Source organism: Rhopalosiphum maidis, chromosome 2 (genome assembly GCF_003676215.2).
Source record: "Rhopalosiphum maidis isolate BTI-1 chromosome 2, ASM367621v3, whole genome shotgun sequence".
NCBI lineage: Eukaryota > Metazoa > Arthropoda > Insecta > Hemiptera > Aphididae > Rhopalosiphum > Rhopalosiphum maidis.
This window is the reverse complement of record NC_040878.1, coordinates 72105968-72129734: the sequence shown is the minus strand read 5'-3', so window position 1 is coordinate 72129734 and position 23767 is coordinate 72105968. Positions and strand designations below refer to the sequence as shown.

Genomic DNA, 23767 nt, shown 5'->3' with positions numbered 1-23767 from the left:
TTTAGTACTAAGAAAATATAATTAAACTATTTACTTGCAGCCCTTTTTAACCTATACTCATGGTGAATTTGAATTCAACAGTACTAACCTCGTGTAACTAGCTCTAGCTAGTATCCAAGTGAATTGAAGTGAATTTAACCTAAAGTTAGGAATATTAGCTGTGTTTACATGTTGGCTTATTTTAAGACATTTCAATTTTTATGATAATTATAAGTTTATAAATGATAACACTTCAAAAAATACTTATATCTCACTTTAAAATTTCGTAGAAAAGCCAACGTACAAAATACAGATAATATTCCTAACTTTAAGTTTCATAATAGGTCGATCACTCGAATACTAAAACTAATTGCACGAGGTTGGTACTAATAAACGCAAATTCACATTCACTATGTTGCACGTGAGTCAGAGATAGGAAAACAATAGTGTGCCGAGTGCTGACATCCTCTTAAGTAGGTAAAATGTATTATAAGTTATAACATAAATAAGTATTACTATAGACAATACTTTTGTGGCAAAAATGTTATTAGTTATAACTCTATAAATGGGTAGACTAATCCATCAGATTTGTTTCGATAGTCTTATGCTATTGCCTATTACTTATTAGTGTACTAATTTAAACCTAGTTTTATAAGTAGATAATAGAATCACGAGGATAATAGTTTAACGTAAAAACAATATTATTCAACAAGCAGTAATATATTACTTTTAATTTGTAAAAATATAGTTTGGTTCAGAATAAAACATTTGAGAAGGTTAAGCCCCTTAAGTGCCCTCTCTTATATCCGCCTATATGATTCTAGGCAACACAACCGTATACTATTGATACTATGTAGAAATAAAAAAAATAAAAATCCAAAAACAACGCGAGGTGAGCAGGTACCCGGGAACATAATATTAATATATTATACAAAAACTATAAAGCGCGTTTTCTTTGGAATTCAAAATTTACCCCGTACGACTGATTCATATATTATATTATTCGAATTATTATTATTATTTTACATGTGCGGCGTATCTACTACAGTGCACGCCTTTGCCATTTATGATGTTTGACCGACCGGAAGTTATTTTAATATTCAGTATCGCTCAGGAATGCCTTTGTACCGCACGGAATTACACGCGATTCGGTTCCTTGTTTGTCAAATTGTATCATAACCGCTACAGCTCTGCTGCGTATTGTTATGTATTATTATTATTATTATTATTATTATACTGTTGTAATAATAATATTATTATTATTTCGTTGAGTATGAAGGCTAACCGAAAGTTTATCCACACAATCGCAGTGGACCGCCACCGCAGCCGTCACTGGTCATCAGCGACGGACGGACAACGACTATATATAATAATAATATAATATGTATGCGTGTGTATACGGTGTGTGCTACAGTGATTAATGTCTTTTCGGCTATCCTTTTAATAACACGTCACGCGGAGGATAGGACGACATTATTGTATTCGTGTAAGAGTTGACATTTGTAAAAGGGCTTTTCTGCTGGTTTACGGTAACGGTGTAGAAAAAAAAACACTAGAAAATGTCCCTTTCGATTTTTAATAACAGAATAAAAGTAATTTATCAAGATACCAATAATAAACAAAAAAATAATAATAGGTGTAAAAAATGTTTTGATTGATAATTCATATAAAAAAAAATATAATAATAATACACATTATTATTTTTATAAAACGGACAAAACATTGTGAACGGTGTACCTATAGTACCTATGTATAGCGGGGAAAAAAATCATATCGCGATTGTTATCCTCGTTTGGGCGTGTGGGTCATTGGCTATGGAAGGTACGGACGGATATATCTGTATGGGTAAATCCCACACCATTGTCTCGATGTCTACGTGTTCCGGGCCTGTCCAGCAAGTGCCCTCCTTGGTTTCGTCCAATCGTTCGCCGGAAGTTTTCGTACTGGTCACGAATTCAAAGTGAAGCCTCCATTTCACACATACTACAAATTATATATTTTCTATCATAATTCGTAATATAATAATTATTTTACAAGCAGCGCGCGAAATTAATCAATTTCCCTACCAATATTTACGGACTTAATCAGAAGCTATATGGTTATATTTCGGGAAGTAATTGCTTATTGCATACACACAGATCAGTATGGCATAAAAACCTACCCTTACCTACAGTTGAATATATGCAGTCATGTAGGTATCTATAATAATACAGAGTACATGCTATAATAGGCGTATGCGAGAATGAATGACCACCATTGTACGTCTACCTATATACCTATTCATTGTAGAGCTGCTGTATTATACTGGAGAGTATAAAAGTATTTTTCTATTGGAATATTATTAAAAACACGTTACTTAGAGAACTTTTCCTGTGTAAATATAGACAGATATAAATCAATTTTTTGTTTTTGGAAATATTATTTATCTCGAAACTGTTTTCTCTTAGGTTTAGACAATCAGGTGGGGTTAGCTCTTAGCTTCTCTTACTTACTTAATAACTCGATTCGGCAATGTGCGCATCAAAAAATGCGGATATTACTTAATTATTCAATATTTAATTACCTAGGAGTGTACTAAAGGCCGGTGTTACGTTCAGTGGTATAGCCAACTGCAGAAATGATTTCAAAGTATTGGCACAGAATTGATGTTGAGTGTTATATGAAACGATAGATACGTTATCTTTCCTGGGTCTTGGGCTGGCTGTAATAAAGTCTTTATTGACGGCCTCTTCGCATTGCAAGCTCACTGTGAACTGTATAAACAACATTATATTATAATATTATCATGGTTGTTTAAAACTTTTTAATCATAATAAGTAATATTTTTTTACATGGAAACCGTCACGTGACTAATTTAAGTTGTGCACATTAGAAATACGAGTGAACGTTGTATTATAGAAGGCATTTACATTATCTTTATCCAATATTAGGGAAAATAGTAGATAACGAGGAAGGGTGAGTGATATCATTCTTATAACAATCCAATTTCGAACAAAGCGAGACAATTAAAATACATAATATTCAAATACATACACGATATACACATTTAAAAAATAAATTTTATTGTTCTTATACTTGTAACACTATAAAAGATGTATGGTACATTTCCATGTTTTAAACACGAATATTAAACGATATCTAGATAAATATAATATAGATAATATAAAGACGAGAGTCAAGAATAACATTAAACATACATAATATATTTTTTATATCCATAAAACAACTCTTAATTACTCTTTAAAATTATGATAATTACGTCAACATTTTGATAATTAATATTGCAAACTAGATTTTTTTTATACTTACGATATGATTAAGTAGTAAAATAAACAATGATTTTTTTTTAAAAAAGCTATTAGTTAATGTCATATCTTGTACATTAATTTAACGGATTACAAAGATAATACTTAATAAAATTAATAACTACATTATTACGAACAACTAAAAAAAAATTAAAACATTATGAACAAGTTAATAAGAAATTTATTGGTTTTATAATTATGTGGGTCTTCATATTTTCTATAGTTAGTATTTCAGTGAATGCTTTTTTGAAATGAAGAAAATATTCCATAATTAGTTTTATTTATATAAACACGAAATTAAGTAGGTAGATAATATGTACTTATTATAATATGGTACGTAATTTTAACAAATTTCTAATAATTTTCTAGACTGCAAAAAACAATCAAACTGACACAATTTAAGTTATAACATGCTAGTTTTCTTACTAAATATATTGCGTTTTAATTTTCAGACTATTGGGCATCCATCATTAAGTGTTGTTCTAAGTTAATAACTCATCTGTTTTTCAGTAAAATGTGTTTCTAGTCATCGACTCTTTAAATGTTAATAGGTTATAAAAAATAAACTATTTATAACAATATTTTATATTTCAAAATTGAGAATATTATATACTCTTATTAAAACTCACTCGCGCAAACATAAATATAAATGTTAAGACATTTTATTCTTTGGGTTTGATTATAACTTCAAACTGTTTACAAAATGTTTAGTTAAATAGGTTCGATATATCTTATGTTAATATAATCTCATTTTATACATAATAGTTAATTCAGTAATGTTATATTACATAATATAGGTACATATTTATTTATAGGTAGGTACATTATAATTTTATATTTTTATTATTTAAGTAAGTTTCAAAATAAATATAAATATTTAAATTTATAATTAAATTACTTAATATTAATTATGAAATAATATTGATGTATGAATTTTAGTATAATACGGTCAACTAAATTTAAATATTTTCATGATCTCGTGAATATTTTGTTGCATTTGTTACAAAAATAATGACCGCGGCATAATTTGTCGAAAATGTGTTTAAATAGGGTTTAGGAGATGAAAAATTGTTGGAAAGGGAATAATAATACGGTCGTATTCATAAAAGAGCCATTTACAAAACTGTCAAGAACCAAATTAAATAATAAAATTATTTTATGGTTTTAGTGAATATATGAAGGTTGTTGAAAATTGAAAATCAATAATGTACATAATTATAACCAAAATGTAAAGCAATGTACCCAAAATTAATGGCTTTTATTAAACTATTATAATCACTTTACATTATTATAGATATTTAATCACGAATCAGATAAGCTACATAATACGCGTTTGATAGCATTGAAACCAAAAGTTCAACAAATCCTATTATATGCCTATAGTTGGCTTTAAAGTCAACCTTATTAGTGAATGTCATTAGTGTGCAATCTCTATTTGTAATAATATAATATTTGTATGTTCAGTTTAAATTGTTAGAATTAATAATATTATAAATAGATATATAAAATTCAGAAACTTGGTGTGGGTTATGACTTATGATTAAGGCTAGGGACTTCATACCTTAAAAAAGCTTAAAATATGCATATATTTATACACTAAATTATCATTAAATATGTCCTTAGAATAAACACAATTACTTAAATATGTAATAAAAACAAAACAATTTTAATTACGATATATATTAGAAAAACATTAATTTATGTTGTTTAAAATGTACATAAATTACTTGTATGTATTATAAAAAAATAATGTTGCGGGCTATTTAGCTTATATTTAGGTTAATCTACCTAATTTGCTTTTTGACTAACTTTAACTTAACAAAATAACAGAGTCTAAAAAATAATATTGATTTATCAATTAAAATAACTGATTTTCCGAACTCTGAAACATGGTATGCGTATGGGTGTATGATATTTAAAAAAAAAAAACAACCGATGACAACAAGTCGACATCGAAGCATGTAAAACTAATTAAAGTTTTCCATACTAAACTACTTATGAGTACATGTAGTCTATCGTCTATGTATTAATATAGATAAAATAATATCGGGGGTTTATAATTTTAACTAAAAGTAGTAACACAGACAAGGAAAATACATGGCCTACATTATTTTCATCAAATATTCTTTCACGTTTATAATTAAATAATTTTTTGATCAATTTAAAGAAAAAATTAAAAATTATATATATAAAATGGGTACAAATAACGTACACTAACAAACAATTACTATAGATACTCCTGGTACCTATTATGAAACAAATTTCCATATCACTAAACCATGTTTTAAATAAATTTTAAAAAACGTGCAAAATTATAGTTATTAGTCCTATTTATGATCGTTAAAAACTCTATCGTAATATTATTGTTAATTTGAAATAAATGATAAATCATATAATTTAAAAACAATTTCGAATTTATTAATTATTATTAGATGTTCGGCACATATTGAGTGTTTATAAATATATATATTTGTTTCAAAATTTCAAAATGAATCTATAATTACATTTTTAAATTATCGTATGTAAATGAGGGTATAGATAAGTAATCTACTTGCTCTATCTAGTGGTTGAGTATAATTCCCAAAAAAATAATTCAAACACTATTTGATGACATTCAATTTTTTAACTACCTATTTGTTTTTATGTTATTTGAAAACAAAAATATTAGAAATAATAGATTTAAACCCGATTGATTTTAATGAAACAAAAGAAACAAATGTCAGTCCTTTTACAATTAAGTGAAGATCCATATATTGTACCAATTTTTGGTTTATTCCTATCACTATGACTATTTATTACTCAAGATGTTGATAACAAACCATTTATAGTAGGTATGCAATATGTTTGTGTGTAATTATTTTAATGAACATCTTAAATCGCATAATGTAACTTTAACAAATAAATTAGTATGTTGCTGTATTGAAATTTAAATAATGTACATCCAACTGTATGTGTAAAATTGAATGGTTTATATTATATACCTAAGTAGTAATGTTTTTTTTTTAAATATCTGTTTTCAATATTATAAAATATAAACTTAATTTAGTTACTATTTGTTGTATAACTTACAAATAATTATTATATATCTTTTTGATTTAATAATATTATAAATTATTATAAATATGTTAATAAAAACAGTTTTTTTTACTTACTTTGTTTTTATTTACTTTTACTACATATTTTACTGAATTATTTTAGAGCATTGACTATAATTGTATAATAAGGTAACTAAAATTGTATTTCCTAATGCAACTATATATTTTAATGCAATCAGTATTTTTATTTGGCAGTTACATCTAATTTAATTAAGCTAAATAACTAATTATGAGGTCAAATTGATAAACAATTGTAGTTATTTTACTTATATAATTCAGTTAGAATGCATTAAAAAAATAGTCGTCTAAAACTATATGAAATAGTTGAAATGTAACTAACCAATAATTAGTTGTGGTGACTATAATCTTCTAACTATAAAATAATAGTATCCAGAACTAAAAATATAGATAAGCCATAGGGAACTATAATTAACAGTTAATGTACCTAAAATTGAAGTTAGATCAACCAAATATTTTTTCCCTGTAATTTGTTCTCTGTACTTGAAGATACATACACAAAATAATTTTTTTAAGTTTATTATCAAAGATTTTACTATTAAATGTGTTTTTATTTTTTGAGCCTAAATATTCTGAAGCTTTCAAATATTAATGATAATTAACTACACTTGATTTTTAACCTCATAAATAAAAGAAAAAAAATGAAAAATATTAAATACATATTTGCGTAACTTGAGAATTAATTGATATTGAAGCACAGTGGATTTTAATCTTTTTAAAAAGACACCATATATTATTTTTTACAAATTAAATATTTAGGACACAAAAAATCTAGCAATGTATAACGTTTATTCATACTAAAAAATTAAAAATGTTCCAAGCTTCCAGCACACAGATTAAAAACTTCTACTGTCTTAACTTCAAGCAACATAAAATATACTGATCCTGATCTACTAATATTTAACCAATTAGTGAGTTGTATCGTTACTCGTGTAGTATGCTACCTATCAGAATCTGTATTATATTATATCTACTAACTAATTACAATTTATTAAATTGAGTATCATTGTCAAGTATTTTAAAATTATGTATATTAGGTATATTATTAGACATAATATTATGTAGTTTATACGTCATCTCCAAAAAGTAAGGCATTGTTGCCCTAGTAAATTTTTATTAGTTATTGTAATGATTAAGAGGACATTATACCTCCATGTGTTGTCTCTGTCTTACTAATGTAGATTATAGCAAATTTTCGTTCAGCAAAACACATTTTGTGATGTCAGCTTTAATATTAGAGTAAATTTACTTATTATCAAACTTGGAGGCAATAATGTTACCTAGGGTATCTCATAGGCTTTTATTGATATTTTAATTTTTAAGCGAGTTACGAGCATTTTAAACCATAAAAAATATGTCATTGCATTTAAATTTAACACATCCATTATAGTGACCTACTTTCCATCTCTACTATACAGCAGAGCAATACCCACTTACCATATATTTTATTAATTTTTTTTTAATATTTTATATTATTATACTTAAATATTAGTTTTATTTACTTCTGGGACAAAATTGTAAATGTATACACTTGCAGCTAAAATTCATTTTTTCTGCAGTTAAAATTTAACAAAATTAGTCTTATTTTCCTGAAATTGTTTATACATAATATATAAGGCATTAAATTATTGGTTAGTTTAATAAAATTTTAGTTTTAGTGATGGAAAAATAAAAACCATTATCAAGCCCTGTTTTCTATAAAGTTAGTCATAATCATTTCAAAATGTTGTTGATCTTATAACTTATAAAAAATAGTTAACTTAAGATTTAGTTAAGTAAAAACATTTAGCACATACCTAATGAATACATAAAAATATTTTTTAATAAAATAATAATAAATATGAATATATGATACCTCAATACAAGATACATCAGTTTGTTCAAAATCAAAGGTTCCAACTATATCTTCGCCAAGTCTGTAAGCTTGTTTGAATAAACAAAACCGAGCTACTTTCCCTCGAGAGTTTGTTATATTGTAAAAATTGGGACTTCGTTTAGCAGTTAAATTCTACAAAAATTAAATACATAATACAAAAATGTTGATAAAAGTAATTTATTTATTTTAGTTTTGTATTTGATTTTAATTATCATCGCTTTTAAGTGATATATTTATATTTATTCTTAAATACATACTTGGAGCATTTGCAGAGCCATATCACATTCTTCATGTTTAAATTGAGACTCTAAAAATGGGTTACTTGGAGATAAATCAATACTATTTTCACATGTCACTCCTTCAGTAAGTCCTAAGACACAAAATAAACAAATTAATGAATAAGTCACAAATAAATATTTATTTATCTTATAAAAATTACCATGTATGACTACAACACGTATTGGTACTCTCAATAATTTAATTGGGCTATTTAAACGTTGCATACCAACTGTAATTTTGTAAGCATATTTAACTAAATGTCCTTTATATGACGGTGGTGCATCATTAGGCAATGTTTCGCTGTATAAATCTAAAAACAAAATTTTAGCATTAAACAAAATGGTTACTTTAAAAGTAATTATACAGAATAGGATTAACTTTTTTTGAGAATTTAAGTGGTAAATAATTTAAATTTTATCTTGCCCTAAATATATTCATAAATATATGACGATTCACTCAATTTTTAAATATCAAAAGTATTTATTTTTATTTTTTTTTTTTGAAGTAAAGTATTTTTTTTAAAATGTTGATGTAAACTAACACAAACAATAAGTATTAAAAATATATAATAGAAATTAACATTATATAATACTATACTAAACTCAACATTGATATTTATATGTTTATAAGAGTTAGATTAAAAAATATTACTTAAGTAAACTAATATTAGTAATTTGGAAAATAGGTCATAGTTATTCAATTATTTCAACTGAAAATTAATGAACACAACAACAGGCTTTTAGTTCAATCATTAAATGTCTACAATATTTTATTACTTACATGATTTATTTTCACCAGGAGACAGTCCAACATCACAAAATAAAATTTTTGGTTTTGTAGATAAAACAACATGACCATTATCTGTTAAACATGGTGCAAATGAAGTTTCAGAATTTCCTAAAAATTTCTCATCTTTGGTAACACGCATTACTGATGGGAAATTAATGTTATCGTTGGTTAAACACAAACAATTGATTTGCACACTGGCCCATGCTAAGTTTTCCAAAACATCACTGAAAATGTAGTGTGATTAATAAAAACAAAAGAAAAAAAAGTGTTATAAATAATATTTTAATGACATGGAAAATAAACTTATTACTAAATTGTCATATTATTCTTATAAGTAAATAATTAATAAGGATTATTTAAGTACCTATAAGGCTATAAATGTGATAAATTAGTTTTAATTATAAAATAATATTACATTAAATGTTAATATCTAAATACCTACTCTACTTCATGCTATTTATAAATTAAGCAAAAATAATATAACAATTATAAATTCTTACCTATTACTTTGGCTTCGAGAATCTGATGGCAACGGTGGATGAGTAAATGTTATACAACATCCAATTTTACTACCTGGCATAAATATAGGGCCACCAATAAGTTTGGCTGATACCTCAATCATTCCACTGTCTTGTGCCGGATTAAATAAGCTAAAATAAACTAAAATTGTATCAAGATTTTAAGTGTTAATTGTGTTTATAATAAATGATTGTATAAAAGATCATTTGTAAATCTAATAATTATATTTGTAGATTGAAGAATTATCACTTTAAAAAAAAATTATAATTATAATAATTTATTATATAGTTTTCAAAAAATGTAAAATAAACATTAAATTCAAAACATTTTCTTGACACGAATTTACTATCACATATTTATCATTTAATATGTTATCAATCTTTCGTTTGGTTGATACGAGTTATCAGAAATCAGAATTTCCTCGAATGGTGTAACTGTGAAAGCTAGAAAACTGACAAATACCTATCTTGTAATTTAATTTAAATTTGAATTCAAATGACTTTAATTATTATATTTTAAAATTTGATTACAAAGTGGTATTTGAATCTCGACTTTTGTTAGTTTAATTAAAGTGAATTTTATTACAATATTTTTAAATTTTGTATTGTAAAATTTGAAGTATGTTAAGTCTAAGTAAATGTTTATGTGGTATAGGTACAAAGATGAGTCCCAATTTAACAATTGGCAAAGTAATGCATGGTTATGTTAAATTTTTTATACTGTTTAGTTTAAGAAATATTTGGATTTATTATGTTGTAGACATTGCTATTAAAATCCAAACAACTATCCATCACTCATCAACCATCAATTCACAAAACATCAATATCGTCAAATTTAAATGTAAATACAACATGATTATGATAACTATTTAATTTATTTTATAAAACTTTAGTCTATGAGATGGAGAAAGATTAGTTTATTCTGTTTGTTAATAGTTGTACAAGTTGTATTACAAAAATATATAATTATGAACTATTAGATTATACTAATTTCTTTATCGTGATTTATTACATTACAGTTGAATTTGTGGAAAAAATCTTTTAGTAACGTTCAAAAAGTAGAAGCTGATCCAAAATATGTTGGTTATTGGTTTCTTGGTTGCAGTGGAATGGTTTTTGTAGCTGTTGCTTTGGGTGGAATCACCAGGTTGACAGAATCTGGTCTATCTATGGTTAGTTGGAGACTTTTGGGTGAAAAACTACCTACTACTCAAACTCAGTGGTTGGAAGAATTCAATAAATATCAACAGTATCCTGAATTTAAAATGTCAGTAAAATTATCCAGACTATTTGAAAAAAATTTGACTATGAAATTTATTTTAGGAAAAATGCTTCTATGACTATAGACGAGTTCAAATGGATATGGTGGATGGAGTATGCACACAGGACTTGGGGACGATGCATAGGTGCTGCATTTTTTATTCCTATGGCCGGATTTTGGTTAACTCGCAAATTTAGCCGTACTACTAAAATACATTCTATGATTTGTTCCGTATTGTTAGCAGGACAAGTATGAAATTAATACATTATTCTAAAAATATTTAACTTAATTAAATTTAAACTAGAGATTTAAATCTATTTATTAAAATAATATTAAAACTAACTATTAAATAAGTTTAGTCTTACTTAAATGTTAAAAAAATTGAAATTTTTTTATTAAAACCGTTAGTAGTTACATACTTAAAATGTATTCAAATAGTTGCTAGCATCATATTCAAAAATCCAATGACAAGCTCCAAAAAAAAATGTAGTTATTGTAAACAATTAATACATAGCAAGGTTATTATAAATATATATATATATATGTATTTATACAATTTAGAATGAAATATAGTCTTTGGATTCATTAAACTATTTTACAGACATTTGATGTAGAGAGATCTCATAAAACACAATCGTATTTGAAAATAGGTTGTACTAACATATAATATAAAGCCTTATAAATTCTTTATGTTTGAAGTCACAAGATGTGTGAAGTATAAGACCAAGCAGTTTGAAAACCTTACAACATATTTTTATACACATCTTATATATAAAAGGTTGTGTGTGAAGGTAAATCCAAGATCACTGATTGTTATTGTTATATGTAATGGATATATAAATATTTTTGTAAGTAAAGATACAGGAGAGTATAGGTAAGTGAAAGTGAATAAAGAGCATTTAAAAATGTTTAAGAATAGCTTAAGTGACTTACCCATGGCAAATCAATCTGTTGAGATCCTCTTGAAGAAGGTGATAGTCGATGATTAAGTTGATAAAGCTTCATATTATCGGCAAAAATTAGGAGTTTGGCATGATGGAACATTGAAGGGGCAGACTTCATAAATAAAGCGAACAAGAGAAGATAGCTGAGCACTTTGAGGGACATTTAATGTCTGGGTAAACATAGTCAATGATAAATCATGGTCCAATACATAAAGAGATCTATTTATAATGTAAAAGTGGGTGATCAAGAGGTTACTTCAGTTATTGGTTTGAAATGATTGTTAAGTCAATAATACTTTTAAATTGTGGTTTAATAATTTAATTTAAGTATACAAGTGCATGTGGTGATATGTGGCGTAAAGATGCTTTAGATTCAATGGTTCTTGTACATCTGCTTGTGCTGTGCTGTGCTGGTGGCTCCCATATAATAAGTGGCATCGCCGTTAGTTTCTTCTCGATCTTAGGTCCATAACTTATCACGGCAAATTGTGAAAACCCGGTTTATAATAATTAAACTCTTGTTTACATATTTAATACATTAAGATTTATAACAAGCCCAAGGATTCCCAGTGTATTTCCCCATTATATATATTTCTTAAAATCTGGTAGCCCAACCAAAACACATTAATCAACAAGCATGATGCAGTAAAATGATAGTACAGTAAAATCTGCATGATTAGGACACAGCGGTTGGTGGTCTATCCATGAGCCGTCCTCATTATCCAACTATCCTAATAAGCCAATGTATAATGCAACAAATACATTTGTTTATTTGTTTGAGACTCAGCTTATTTGTCCCTATTAAGCAGATTCTACTGCATAAATAATTTAAAACTGTTTTGATGTATAACAAAATAATAAACCAAAATATTATTATATAATATATATTCGTTACTACAATAAAAAATATAAATTAAATCTATAAGAAGGTTCAACATGTATAAATTGTGGCTGTAAATATACATACCTATTATTCTGCAAGTACGCCTAGGTACTTAGTGTTAAAAATTTTTAAATTAATCATTAAAAGTTGTAATGTTATAATTGCTGAATTTAAGGTATAAAATAATTTAATTAAATAAGTCATTTATAATATTATATAATTATACTTACTATACTTTTAAACCTGTTTTATTTTTTTACTCTATTAATTAAAAATAGTTGTTGTTGATTTCTAAATATACTTTTATTTTAGGGTTTGATGGGATGGTATATGGTTAAATCTGGTCTAGAAGATAGATTTGACAAGCCCACAGATGTTCCAAGAGTATCTCAGTATAGATTGGCTTCTCATTTGGGTTTAGCATTTGTGTTGTATTCATTTCTTCTAACAAACTCATTACGCATCCTTCTGCCAGTTACAGTAACTGGATTTGTTACTAAAAAGTTTGTGGGACTGGCAATGGCAGCTAAAGGATTAGTCTTTTTAACCGCTATGTCAGGTATGTGAAATGAGTAATTTAAATCTGTTTACTACTAAGTTGGAGAATATTTATTAAAAGAGGATTATTAATACTACTTTATAATCATATAATTGTAAAATGCATATATTTTAAGCTTATAAATACTGTATTTTATTAATACATTATTGTATAAAAATGTTTATAATATACAGAGTAAGAAATTACTAAAATAAAATAATCAATTCTATTCATTTAATTTTTAGGTGCATTTGTTGCTGGATTAGATGCTGGATTGGTTTATAATTCTTTTCCAAAAATGGGTGACAAATGGATACCCGATGATATATTGCAAATAGAACCTGTACTTAAAAATATTACAGAGAATCCTACTACAGTACAATTTGACCATAGAATATTGGTAAATTATAACATATTTATAAAGAAATAATTAACTTGTTATTTTGATATCACATTGTAGGGAATAAGTACTGTTTCAATTCTGTCAGCTTTATATGTTATGTCTCGTAAAAGTAAGCTACCTCCAAGAGCTAAAGCGGCTGCCACTGCTTTAGCAGTATTTTCATGGTGCCAAGTAATAATTAATTTAAAAATTATAAAATTATGCTAACATATTAGAATTGTTGATTAAAATCATTAAAATTTTGTTTCTTAGATGGGGTTAGGAATTTCTACACTTCTTACTTATGTTCCGGTTTCACTAGCTGCTGCTCATCAGTCAGGTTCACTTACACTACTTTCACTTGCTCTATGGCTTGTACACGAACTTAAAAAATTACCTAAAATATAAACTATTAGATTATTTTTTGTATAATATAAGATTAAAATAAAATATAGAGTAATTATTTATAAATGGTTAATTATTTGTTTTAATAAAAGTATTTATCAGTATCTATATTATTTATTTTCAAAAATTGTTGTGTTTGTTTATAGAAATAATTTATTTTAATACTATTTAATTTTCAAAAACGGTATAAATAATTTACCATTTATTTTTTTTAAAGATTAAAAATTGTTTGTGTTAGGGTAACAGGAATACAGAAAAGAGGAATCAATTAATTAAAAATTTACAAATTTACAAATTAGTACATGGGTCAAATACTCTAATTATATAAAATGTCCCATATAATTTGATTTAACTAATTTGTTATGTGATAAAAAAAGTAAGTCAGTTAACATATTAAAAATAAATAGTGGTCAAAAAATATGTGTATGTACCTATATCATGTAACGTTGGAAATATAAATAATTTAAATAATAATAAACATTTTTGTTACTTATTATTTTACAATTTTAAAAAATGAAAAAAACTAAAAGAATGAAAATGGGAAAGGTAAGAAAATATTACAATTAAAAATATTATTAGTGTGTATTAAAAAATAACCTTTAGAAAAAAGGTGTAAAGAAAAGTACTAAGAAATCTAAAAAGGCACGACGTGTGAAACGAAAAGTAGTTAAACCAGAACTGCCTCCACCACTACCACCACCACCACCACCACCACCACCATCACAAGGTGAGTTCATATGGATTCATATTGGGCAAGCTGGTGTTCAAGTGGGATTATCATGCTGGGAATTGTTTTGTCTTGAACATGGAATCAATCTAGATGGAACAGTTAGAGAACTAACAACAAATTCTACATCAATGTTTTCTTTGTTGGAAGACAATTCCTATGTGCCTAGGGTTCTGATTGTAGACACTGAACCTTCAGTTATAGGTTAGTAATTAATCATAAAGGATTCTGGTGCATTTTTAATAAAGTTTCATACTTGTTTATTTTCAGATGTTTTAAAACGTGGAAGTTTTCGAAAGTTGTTTGCTGATGAGAATATAATATCTGGAAAGGAAAGTGCAGCAAGTAACTATGCTGTTGGATTTTATGGAGTCGGCAAGACACTTGCATCTAAAGTTATGGATCAACTGGCACGTTTAGCAGAAGATTGTAATTCATTACAGGGTATTGCTGTATTTAGATCAATAAGTGGTGGTACTGGATCTGGAATGGGTTCAAGGATCATCGAAACCATTAAAAACACATATCCTAACAAAACAATTATTGACTTAAACATTTGCTCTTCATCAGAAGTTTGTTTTCATTATTGTCTTTAGTAAAATATTTTTGTAAACATTATTACTTAATTGAATTTTTACAGTTTTCAAATATTACTGTGGAACCATATAACACTGCCTTGGCAACTCATCATGTCTTAGATTTAGTAAATTGTTCTTTGCTCTTTGATAACAAGTCAATCTATGATATATGTGGTTCTAAATTAGATTTGCCTAAACCTACTTATGCAAACATAAATAGTATTGTAGCATTAGTATGTATTGTAATTATGTAAACAAAAATTGATTACTAAATATTATAATATTAGGTTACGTCAGGAGTTACTTCATCACTTCGTTTTGAAGGTTCAATGACAAGTAACATTTCAAAATTGTTAAACCAGTTAATACCACAGCCCCGATTGCATTTTCCGTTAATTTCATACGCTCCCATTACCAGTTGTGCCAGAAGTATTTCATCAGCTAGTACACAATCAGCTGTAATGAGCTTTGATAGTGATTATCAAATGATCAAAATTGATCCCACACTAGGCAAATATTTGTCAATTTGTATGATGTTCCGAGGTAATTTAAGACCCACAAATATCAATACAACCATTGCTTTTCTTCAAAGAGATCATTCTATTCCTGTAACACACAATTTGAACTCTCCACTATTCAAGGTGAGCGTAATCAATTTTAATATTAATTGAGTGTTATAAATGTAAATTGTTTTTTTTTTTTTAGTTTGGGCTATGCAACCTACTTCCTATCACTATGCCAGGTAGTGGAATTATTGCGGCCTCTACAGCAACGACAACATTGTGTAACAATACAGTTATAAAACAGTATTGGATGAACACAATGAAAAATTACAATAAATTGTTGACAAAAAGAGTTTTTTTACATCATTATACAGGAGAAGGCATGGATGAAGCAACTTTTGATACAACTAATGGAAACATTTCAAAATTAATAACAGAATATGAAGAAATTGAAAATTCTTAGTATTTGAACAAGGTTGTTTTGTAAATGCAATGTTTGTATAATATGTTGTAAATAATACCCATTAAATGTATTTATTATAATTTAGATACATTTTATCTATCACTCAACACCAAGTATATTTTTTATTGTGTATAAGTATTTTTAAACTGTAATATGTTAATAATATTATAGAATAGATCATCTAACCTGAAAGCACAGATTTTATCAAATAATATGATCAATTCATTCTAATACTAAATATAAATATACTCTGTTTAGTGAGAGAACATGCTGTTAATCAACATAATTTTGTTCTACAATACATTCTTAAACGATAGGTAACCTACCATAGTGGAACCAGTATGATAGCAGGTTATCGTATGGGCATACTCAGAATTGGCATGTTCTCTTGTTCGATTGAGTACTCAATACATAAGAATGGTATTGTTGGATGTACAATTATTGCAGCTGTGTAAGAAAAAAAAAATAATGTGATATTGTAAATGTTATTTTAAATTAAATAGGTAGTTAAATATTTTACAATTTGATAGTTATTAGTTAAAATAAAAATGCATAAGCAATAAGTAAAAATTATGTAATAACAGATTTGGGTTTTATTTTAGTTTTTTAATTTTTTTTTCATACAAATAATTATATTATTTACTGATTTATTAGTTTAATCAACACTTAATTATTGTTTTTATATAAGGTACATATCTGTAAAATTATTCTATTGGCTTAATAGACCAAAATTCTCTATTAATAAATTTATTAAATCAGTCTATATCTTAATAATTAAAATAATATAATGGATGTGTTTTTTTACAGTTTCTTTTAAAATAATAAATATTAATATGAATTTAAATTATAGTTGCTTAAAATGTGTTTAATAACTATCTCATTCTAGACTTAACAAAGTTAAGTCTATTGTTATTATGAAAATATGATGCTAATCAGTAATCACTGTTGTTATTGTTTGTAAACATTTACATTTTTGATAGTTTAATAGGTATTTTGTTTATGTGCATTGTTCATATAAAGTACCTACCTATTTAACTAAGTAAATATTGTATAATAAACAAAATATTGTGAAATTTTTAGGATCTTAAAATGAATTGAAAAACATAATATACCTAGATACTAGGATTTTTGGTAAACTATTATCTTCTAGATATTTACAACATTAAATGGTAATATTTAAAAAAAAAACTATTTTTATTTGATTAGATTTTTATAAGTATATAGGTACTATCTAAAGCTGTTTTTAAACAATAATTGACAGATATTTCTGACTAATTCGAGGACTAATTACAATACTAGTATAATGTTACTGTATATGTAATGATAAATACCTACCTACTAATTAGTAACTACTTATAGTAGATAAATTAGGTACTCGAGATAATATTTAAATTAATTGTATTTAATTATTAAATGTATACCTATATATATACCTAGGTACCTATATGATTGTGTTTCAACAGTTGTGCATTACATAATATGAATAATCAGATAACTTTTCGTTTAACATACCTAGTTATTATAATAATAGGTACCTAATTTTCTGTATGTAGGTATGCAGGGCTCCCACAAGGGAGGGGGCTGATGGACTTCGAGTACAAGGGCCCGCTGGCTCGTTGAAATTTATTCGTGATTTTTGAAATGGGCTCGGACAAACGTTTAGTACAGGAGCCCGAGATTGTATGTGGGGGCCCTGTAGGTATGTATAACTTACTATAGTAGTGGTGTATGGGATAAGTTCTTAACTTTCATTTTATTTACCATCATAAGTAGAATCACATTAGTGATTTATGCGAATATTAGTAAATTGGTAATACCTAACGATAGATGATGAATTATTATCTTATTAGTAAGTACCTACCTAACTATTATAATAACTAATTTTGAATGTAACAACAGTTTATTTGTTTCTTAGCTATATTTTGAAGTTCACAGGGTTGCTTCACTACACCTTTATTCAGTGGTGTAGTGGAGGGTATACGGCGTATATCCAAAATGCTAAAATTCTTAAATGCGTATAGGAAAGAAAATAAAACAAATACGCGGGTATACGGTCGTAGCCTTTTGGATGATAACTATATTACCACAATTTATTAATAATATACATATAATTTGAACATTTCTGATTTTTTTTATTCTCATAATTCCAAGAGAATTTTTGTATCAGAATAATTAATTATGATTAAAAATAAAATTATATGAAATAGGAAAATTTAAAATTGTCCTAACGTCATAGCTTCTCAAATTACTCGTGGTTTATTTATTTATCATCAGAAATCAATAAGTTTGCATTGAATACTACGTAAACATAATAAATTAGGTAAGTAGTAGATACTAGGGTAATAGATACTAATAAGTGATAATACAATATGCTTGTCATTTATTACATTTAATTTAATAAAACAAATATTTAAAATTAAATTAATATTATGAGTTATGTCGACGGCAATATGGTATATATAAGACATGGGGAAAATTAAATACAACAATTGGGCCGTAGATTTTTATTAAATATATCTGCACTAGTACAAGGAATGAGAAACTTTATTCATAAATTCATAATAATATAATTAATGAAGACATACAGGAATTAAATATACTAATGTGAACGGGGATTTAATTTAATGTTTAATGAACATAATATGTTCAGATCTAAGATCTAAATTGACAATAAAAAATATAACAAATCTTATGTTCATCAATATAAATGGGTGACCTCCTCTTAATATAGGGAACCCAACCAAATATGTTGGAAGCTGGCTGTTGCAGCACAGATCGGCCGATAATAACCGTCCAAGAAAAGTGGAGCCATTAGAAAAACAAAGTGGAAAATTTTATAAATTATAAATAATAAATAAATACATTTACTATAATGGAATTATATATTATTATGTATTTAAATATATTTATAATAATAGATAAATTTAAGTTAATTAGTATACGGGGGGTGTGAGGGGCAGAGCTCCCACGTATTATATATTTCTCAATTTAGGCGTATACCCCAAAAAATATTTACTACTACACCACTGCCTTTATTATAATAGATAATTATGTTTTTATTTTTATCAGATTCAAGGCAAATTGAAATTTTATTATCAAATAGCTCGGGCTCATTGGACTTGTCCTTGGCTAGTACATACTTATTGTTATTTATCTGTTTGGTTGAGATTAGTTTAGTATTATTAGTAGTTAGTACCAATAGTACTTACCTAACACATAATATTGCTATATTAGTACATACACTCGTAGCTTTTATATTGATGGGTACTACCTAATCTGTTAAAAATATATAGTAGGTACTAGGTACCATATTTTGAATGAATAATAAATCCCACTTAGTAATAATACAATGTTTAATATGTTATATTATAATCTTATGTATTTGATTGTTTTCAAGGCATTCTTTAATATTTTTGGGACATATTAAGTACATATTGTATTTTTTTTAAAGTTTATAAATTAATAATTATAACTAAGTCATAAATATCATAGCTTTAGTTAGATATACCTAGGTAATCTTTATAACTTAACACTCAATTACAAGATATTATATTATGCAGGAGCATGCACGAAGGAGAGACTCATGTGGTTGAAGGTTGAACTCTTCCCTTTTTATCAGTAACTGATTGTAATTCATAATGTGATGTAATTTTATAATTTATTGACAAATTATGTTTTTTTCTTCTTTTAATTATCCATGAAATTTCAATTTTGGAGTCATTGTTAACTGATAAGTTTGAATATCCAATGATAGCTAGACAGTTATTAATTTATTATTTCCACTAAAATAATTTTTGTGTAAATACTAAATAAATAATAATGAATGTACCACATACTTAATTATGGTAAACCTGAGGAAGTTTTTCTAATACGCAACGTCCAAAATCCTCGTAAAATAGGTAGACTTTATACTTTAATAACGAAAAATTGGATAAAAATAAATAAATAGGCAGGGTCGAACTGGCGTCAAAAGGCCCAATCTGTAATTTGATCAAAGGTCCTTAGGTTGTACTAAAAATTGTTAGCTCCGCTCTTTACTTGTTAATTGTTGTATTTAATTAAGATAACAATTAAATGTAATGAAAAAAAAATACATAAATTATATAATTATAAAAATTATAGAAAAAAAATGTAATACTTTATATAGGTATACCGTGCACTTTCAATAATACATATAGGTTGAATAAAACTATTATTTATAAATAAAACAATTTATAAAATTTTTTTTGACCTTAACAAACATGAAACAATTAAAACAAAAAACGTAAATAAATAGCTAATTAAAATTTTAAATTAATTTTTTTTTTCATAATTCAAATTTAAAACAACTAGTATTAAGATAATTCACTAGAACTCTTTCCAACAGTATCAATTACACTTTCTTTATCAATTTTAAAATTTCTTTCAATATTCATCAATAACAATGCTTTCATTGTTTCTTGGGAAATAGCTGATCTTAATTTTGTTTTAATATTTTTTGATTTCGAAAATATTCTTTCACAAGTAACTTGGGTACATGGTAATGTTAATATAAATTTATATGCATAATAATATAATATATATTGTTAAAGCAACATGAGTGTTTAACTATTTTATGTAATGCATTGAAGGCACACCGTAAACATGCGGTTATTGCATGTTTTACAATTAATAATTATTGCCTATTGGATGAATCAACAAATGATGCTTGGTCTTGGTCTAAATCTAGTTCATCTTCATAAATAGGAGGTTGGGACTCTTCAGTTAAAAATATGAATTTGTCTTTTAAAGTTTTAGTAATAGAATTAAACTGTAAAACGAATTGTTGTACCTAATTAATATACCAAATGCTAGTGTATTTCTATCAATAGTTGTTAGAAGTGTAACTAGTGTAAGTTCTAGTAATTTGCATTTTGCAGGTACTTCATTTTTTATAGAACTAAAATTTTTGAATTCAAGCAAATGCAATCACTAAGTAACTTTGAATTACTTATAAATCTTTTTTTTTAATCTACTAGGTGCTGGTGAAACTCGATTCCGGTGTGTAGAAACTGCCTTCAAGGTGGTTGAAAGAATCGGTAGGGAATGGTGATCGGGTGTCTAGAAATTGGTCACTAAAAATATAATAAAATCGATAACCTTATTTGCGAGTTTACAGTTTTTCTATAACTTATCAGTTATCATTTATCATTCGGTGTAAAAGTTTGAAAATTGTAATTGAGTGTCTAGCTATCAGTCATCAATCGGTGTTATACCATGTCCTGTCGCATGCCCAGTTTATTTTTGATATGATTTAATTATATATATAATTTATTATTTGATATGATTTAGCAATTTAAATTTGAGACAGTGAAACGATTTGCGATGACGCCGATCATATGCATCGGTCGCGCTCACACTACTGAACTGAACTAACTATATATTAATAATAATAATAGTGGAGAATGCAGGCTGGCTCTTGCTGAAATATTACTACATTACTAAATCAATGGTACCTAATATATTTAATTTTAAAATATGAACATGAAGTCTGAGGGCCCAAACTAGCCAGAGGCCCAGTCCGCGATCGTGGACCTGCGGTCCGAGCTATTCCGACCCTGTAAATAGATAATAATAAATACATAATTATGAATTCTATACATTCTTTATACAAAAAATGTAATAATACTTATATTATATGAATTTATATATTTTAGTTTTCCCCGTCTTTTTGACAATATTTTTCTTAAAAAATATAGGTAGTAATAAACATAATATTATTGAAATATAAATTTTATAGAGTTAAATGTATTTGCAAAGGATTTTGCTAGCGAAGCAAATGGCTTTTTTTAGTTAAATGGGTTAGTCAAAACTTTTGTTTGCCCCGTTTAAAAACTGAAATGATGCCATTATGCCATCTTCCAAGTATCTAATAAAATATTTTATTATCCTCTTGATTCTTATTGAATTTCCAGAGCACGCAACTGTGTAATTGAGAAAATAATAATTATAAACATGACATTTTTATCTATGTTTTCACACTAATTACTAATGCATATTTTATAATATATAGAAATATTTATCCAGAAAATCGTTTTGTTATCTGGTATCAACAGTCAATTCTGATTATGTTTAACATTGTTCGAATACTGAAAACACATTGGACTCTGTCCCCCAAATTTATCTAGAAGGATTCACAAATCAATTTATGGAAGAAGTATAATAGATTTTCATAAAGTAAACAATGAGTTATTGTAATTGAGTAGTTACCACAACTGCATAATAGATTGAATTTCTAGATTTTTAATAATTATTTTTCTCAATCCAATAGCTGATGACGCCTTATGTAAGCTTTTTTCGAATCTATTTGTATTTATCACGAATAATTTATTGACCATTGGGCATTGAAACATTGTTGACTAAAAATTATTGTATGCACTTTTAAATTTCAACAAATATATTATACAATATAATATAATATAAAGGATAGGTCCCCATAATATTGTCATAACGGCGTCGTTGTTCGAAGATGTGTAATCTTACGAATTTTTTCAGTAGTTTTCGAAATGTATTAAACAATACCGTCGTATTAAGACTAAAAATACTTATAAGTAGTAAAAGCACATAGCTGGTGCTACGTATATAGCACATATTTCCAACAAAGAATGTTGACCATTGTTTATTGTTCTATGAACTGTATTCTCAAAGACTAAAAAAACAGAATTTTGTATAAAACTATCACAATACCACCTTGTGGTAGGTACTTATTATACTTATTTAGTTATTTACAATAGGTAACTCATTGTTTACTTAATGAAAATCTGTTATACTTCTTCCGTAAACTGATTTGTAAATTTTTCTAGATGAATATTGGGGACAGAGTCCAATATGTTTTCAGTAATCAAACAATGTTAAACATAATCAGAATTGACTGTTAATACCAGATAACAAAACGATTTTCTGGTTAAATATTTCTATGTATTATAAAATATGCATTAGTATGAAAATAAAGATAAAAATTAAAAATATCATGTTTATAATGATTGTTATAATTATTATTTTCTCAATTACCTAAAATAACTAAAATCGATTTATTTTTCATATTTACCTATCTACCTAGATTTAGTGGTTGCGATAAATTAACAAAATAACTTTAGTATTCAACAGTGCCAAATGAGTCAATATTCCAACTTGATTATTTCCCCGTCAAGAGTTTTAACATTATAAGTCTAATAAGCATACTAAAATGTTTTACTTTTTAAACTT

The 23767-nt window shown here is 26.4% G+C and overlaps 3 protein-coding genes across 4 annotated transcripts; 2 read left to right on the top strand and 1 right to left on the bottom strand.

Annotated features, from left to right (window-relative positions):
• Positions 1-1585: 1585 nt before the first annotated feature.
• On the bottom strand, positions 1586-10212 carry LOC113553309 (RAB6A-GEF complex partner protein 2). 2 transcript variants are annotated; one of them, XM_026956576.1, is made up of 7 exons: positions 9842-10212; positions 9333-9565; positions 8713-8862; positions 8531-8643; positions 8253-8405; positions 2543-2732; positions 1586-1962 (listed from the first exon to the last, which is right to left on the bottom strand). In XM_026956576.1, exons 1-7 carry the CDS (start codon positions 9961-9963, stop codon positions 1748-1750), a joined length of 1176 nt encoding a protein of 391 aa, XP_026812377.1. In that variant the 5' UTR covers positions 9964-10212; the 3' UTR covers positions 1586-1747. The 2 variants fall into 2 exon arrangements, with proteins under 2 accessions (XP_026812377.1, XP_026812376.1); XM_026956575.1 differs by having other exon boundaries at positions 8531-8862.
• A 94-nt stretch (positions 10213-10306) lies between these two features.
• LOC113551848 (cytochrome c oxidase assembly protein COX15 homolog) lies at positions 10307-14345 on the top strand. Its single transcript, XM_026954382.1, has 8 exons — positions 10307-10549; positions 10620-10700; positions 10879-11126; positions 11183-11369; positions 13260-13506; positions 13731-13885; positions 13946-14059; positions 14141-14345. The coding sequence occupies exons 1-8, from the start codon at positions 10481-10483 to the stop codon at positions 14273-14275; spliced, it is 1236 nt and encodes a 411-aa protein (XP_026810183.1). The 5' UTR covers positions 10307-10480; the 3' UTR covers positions 14276-14345.
• A 464-nt stretch (positions 14346-14809) lies between these two features.
• LOC113552577 (tubulin alpha-2 chain-like) lies at positions 14810-16543 on the top strand. The gene is made up of 6 exons (XM_026955435.1): positions 14810-14818; positions 14876-15203; positions 15270-15571; positions 15640-15810; positions 15865-16218; positions 16283-16543. The coding sequence occupies exons 1-6, from the start codon at positions 14810-14812 to the stop codon at positions 16541-16543; spliced, it is 1425 nt and encodes a 474-aa protein (XP_026811236.1).
• The last annotated feature ends 7224 nt before the right edge of the window (positions 16544-23767 follow it).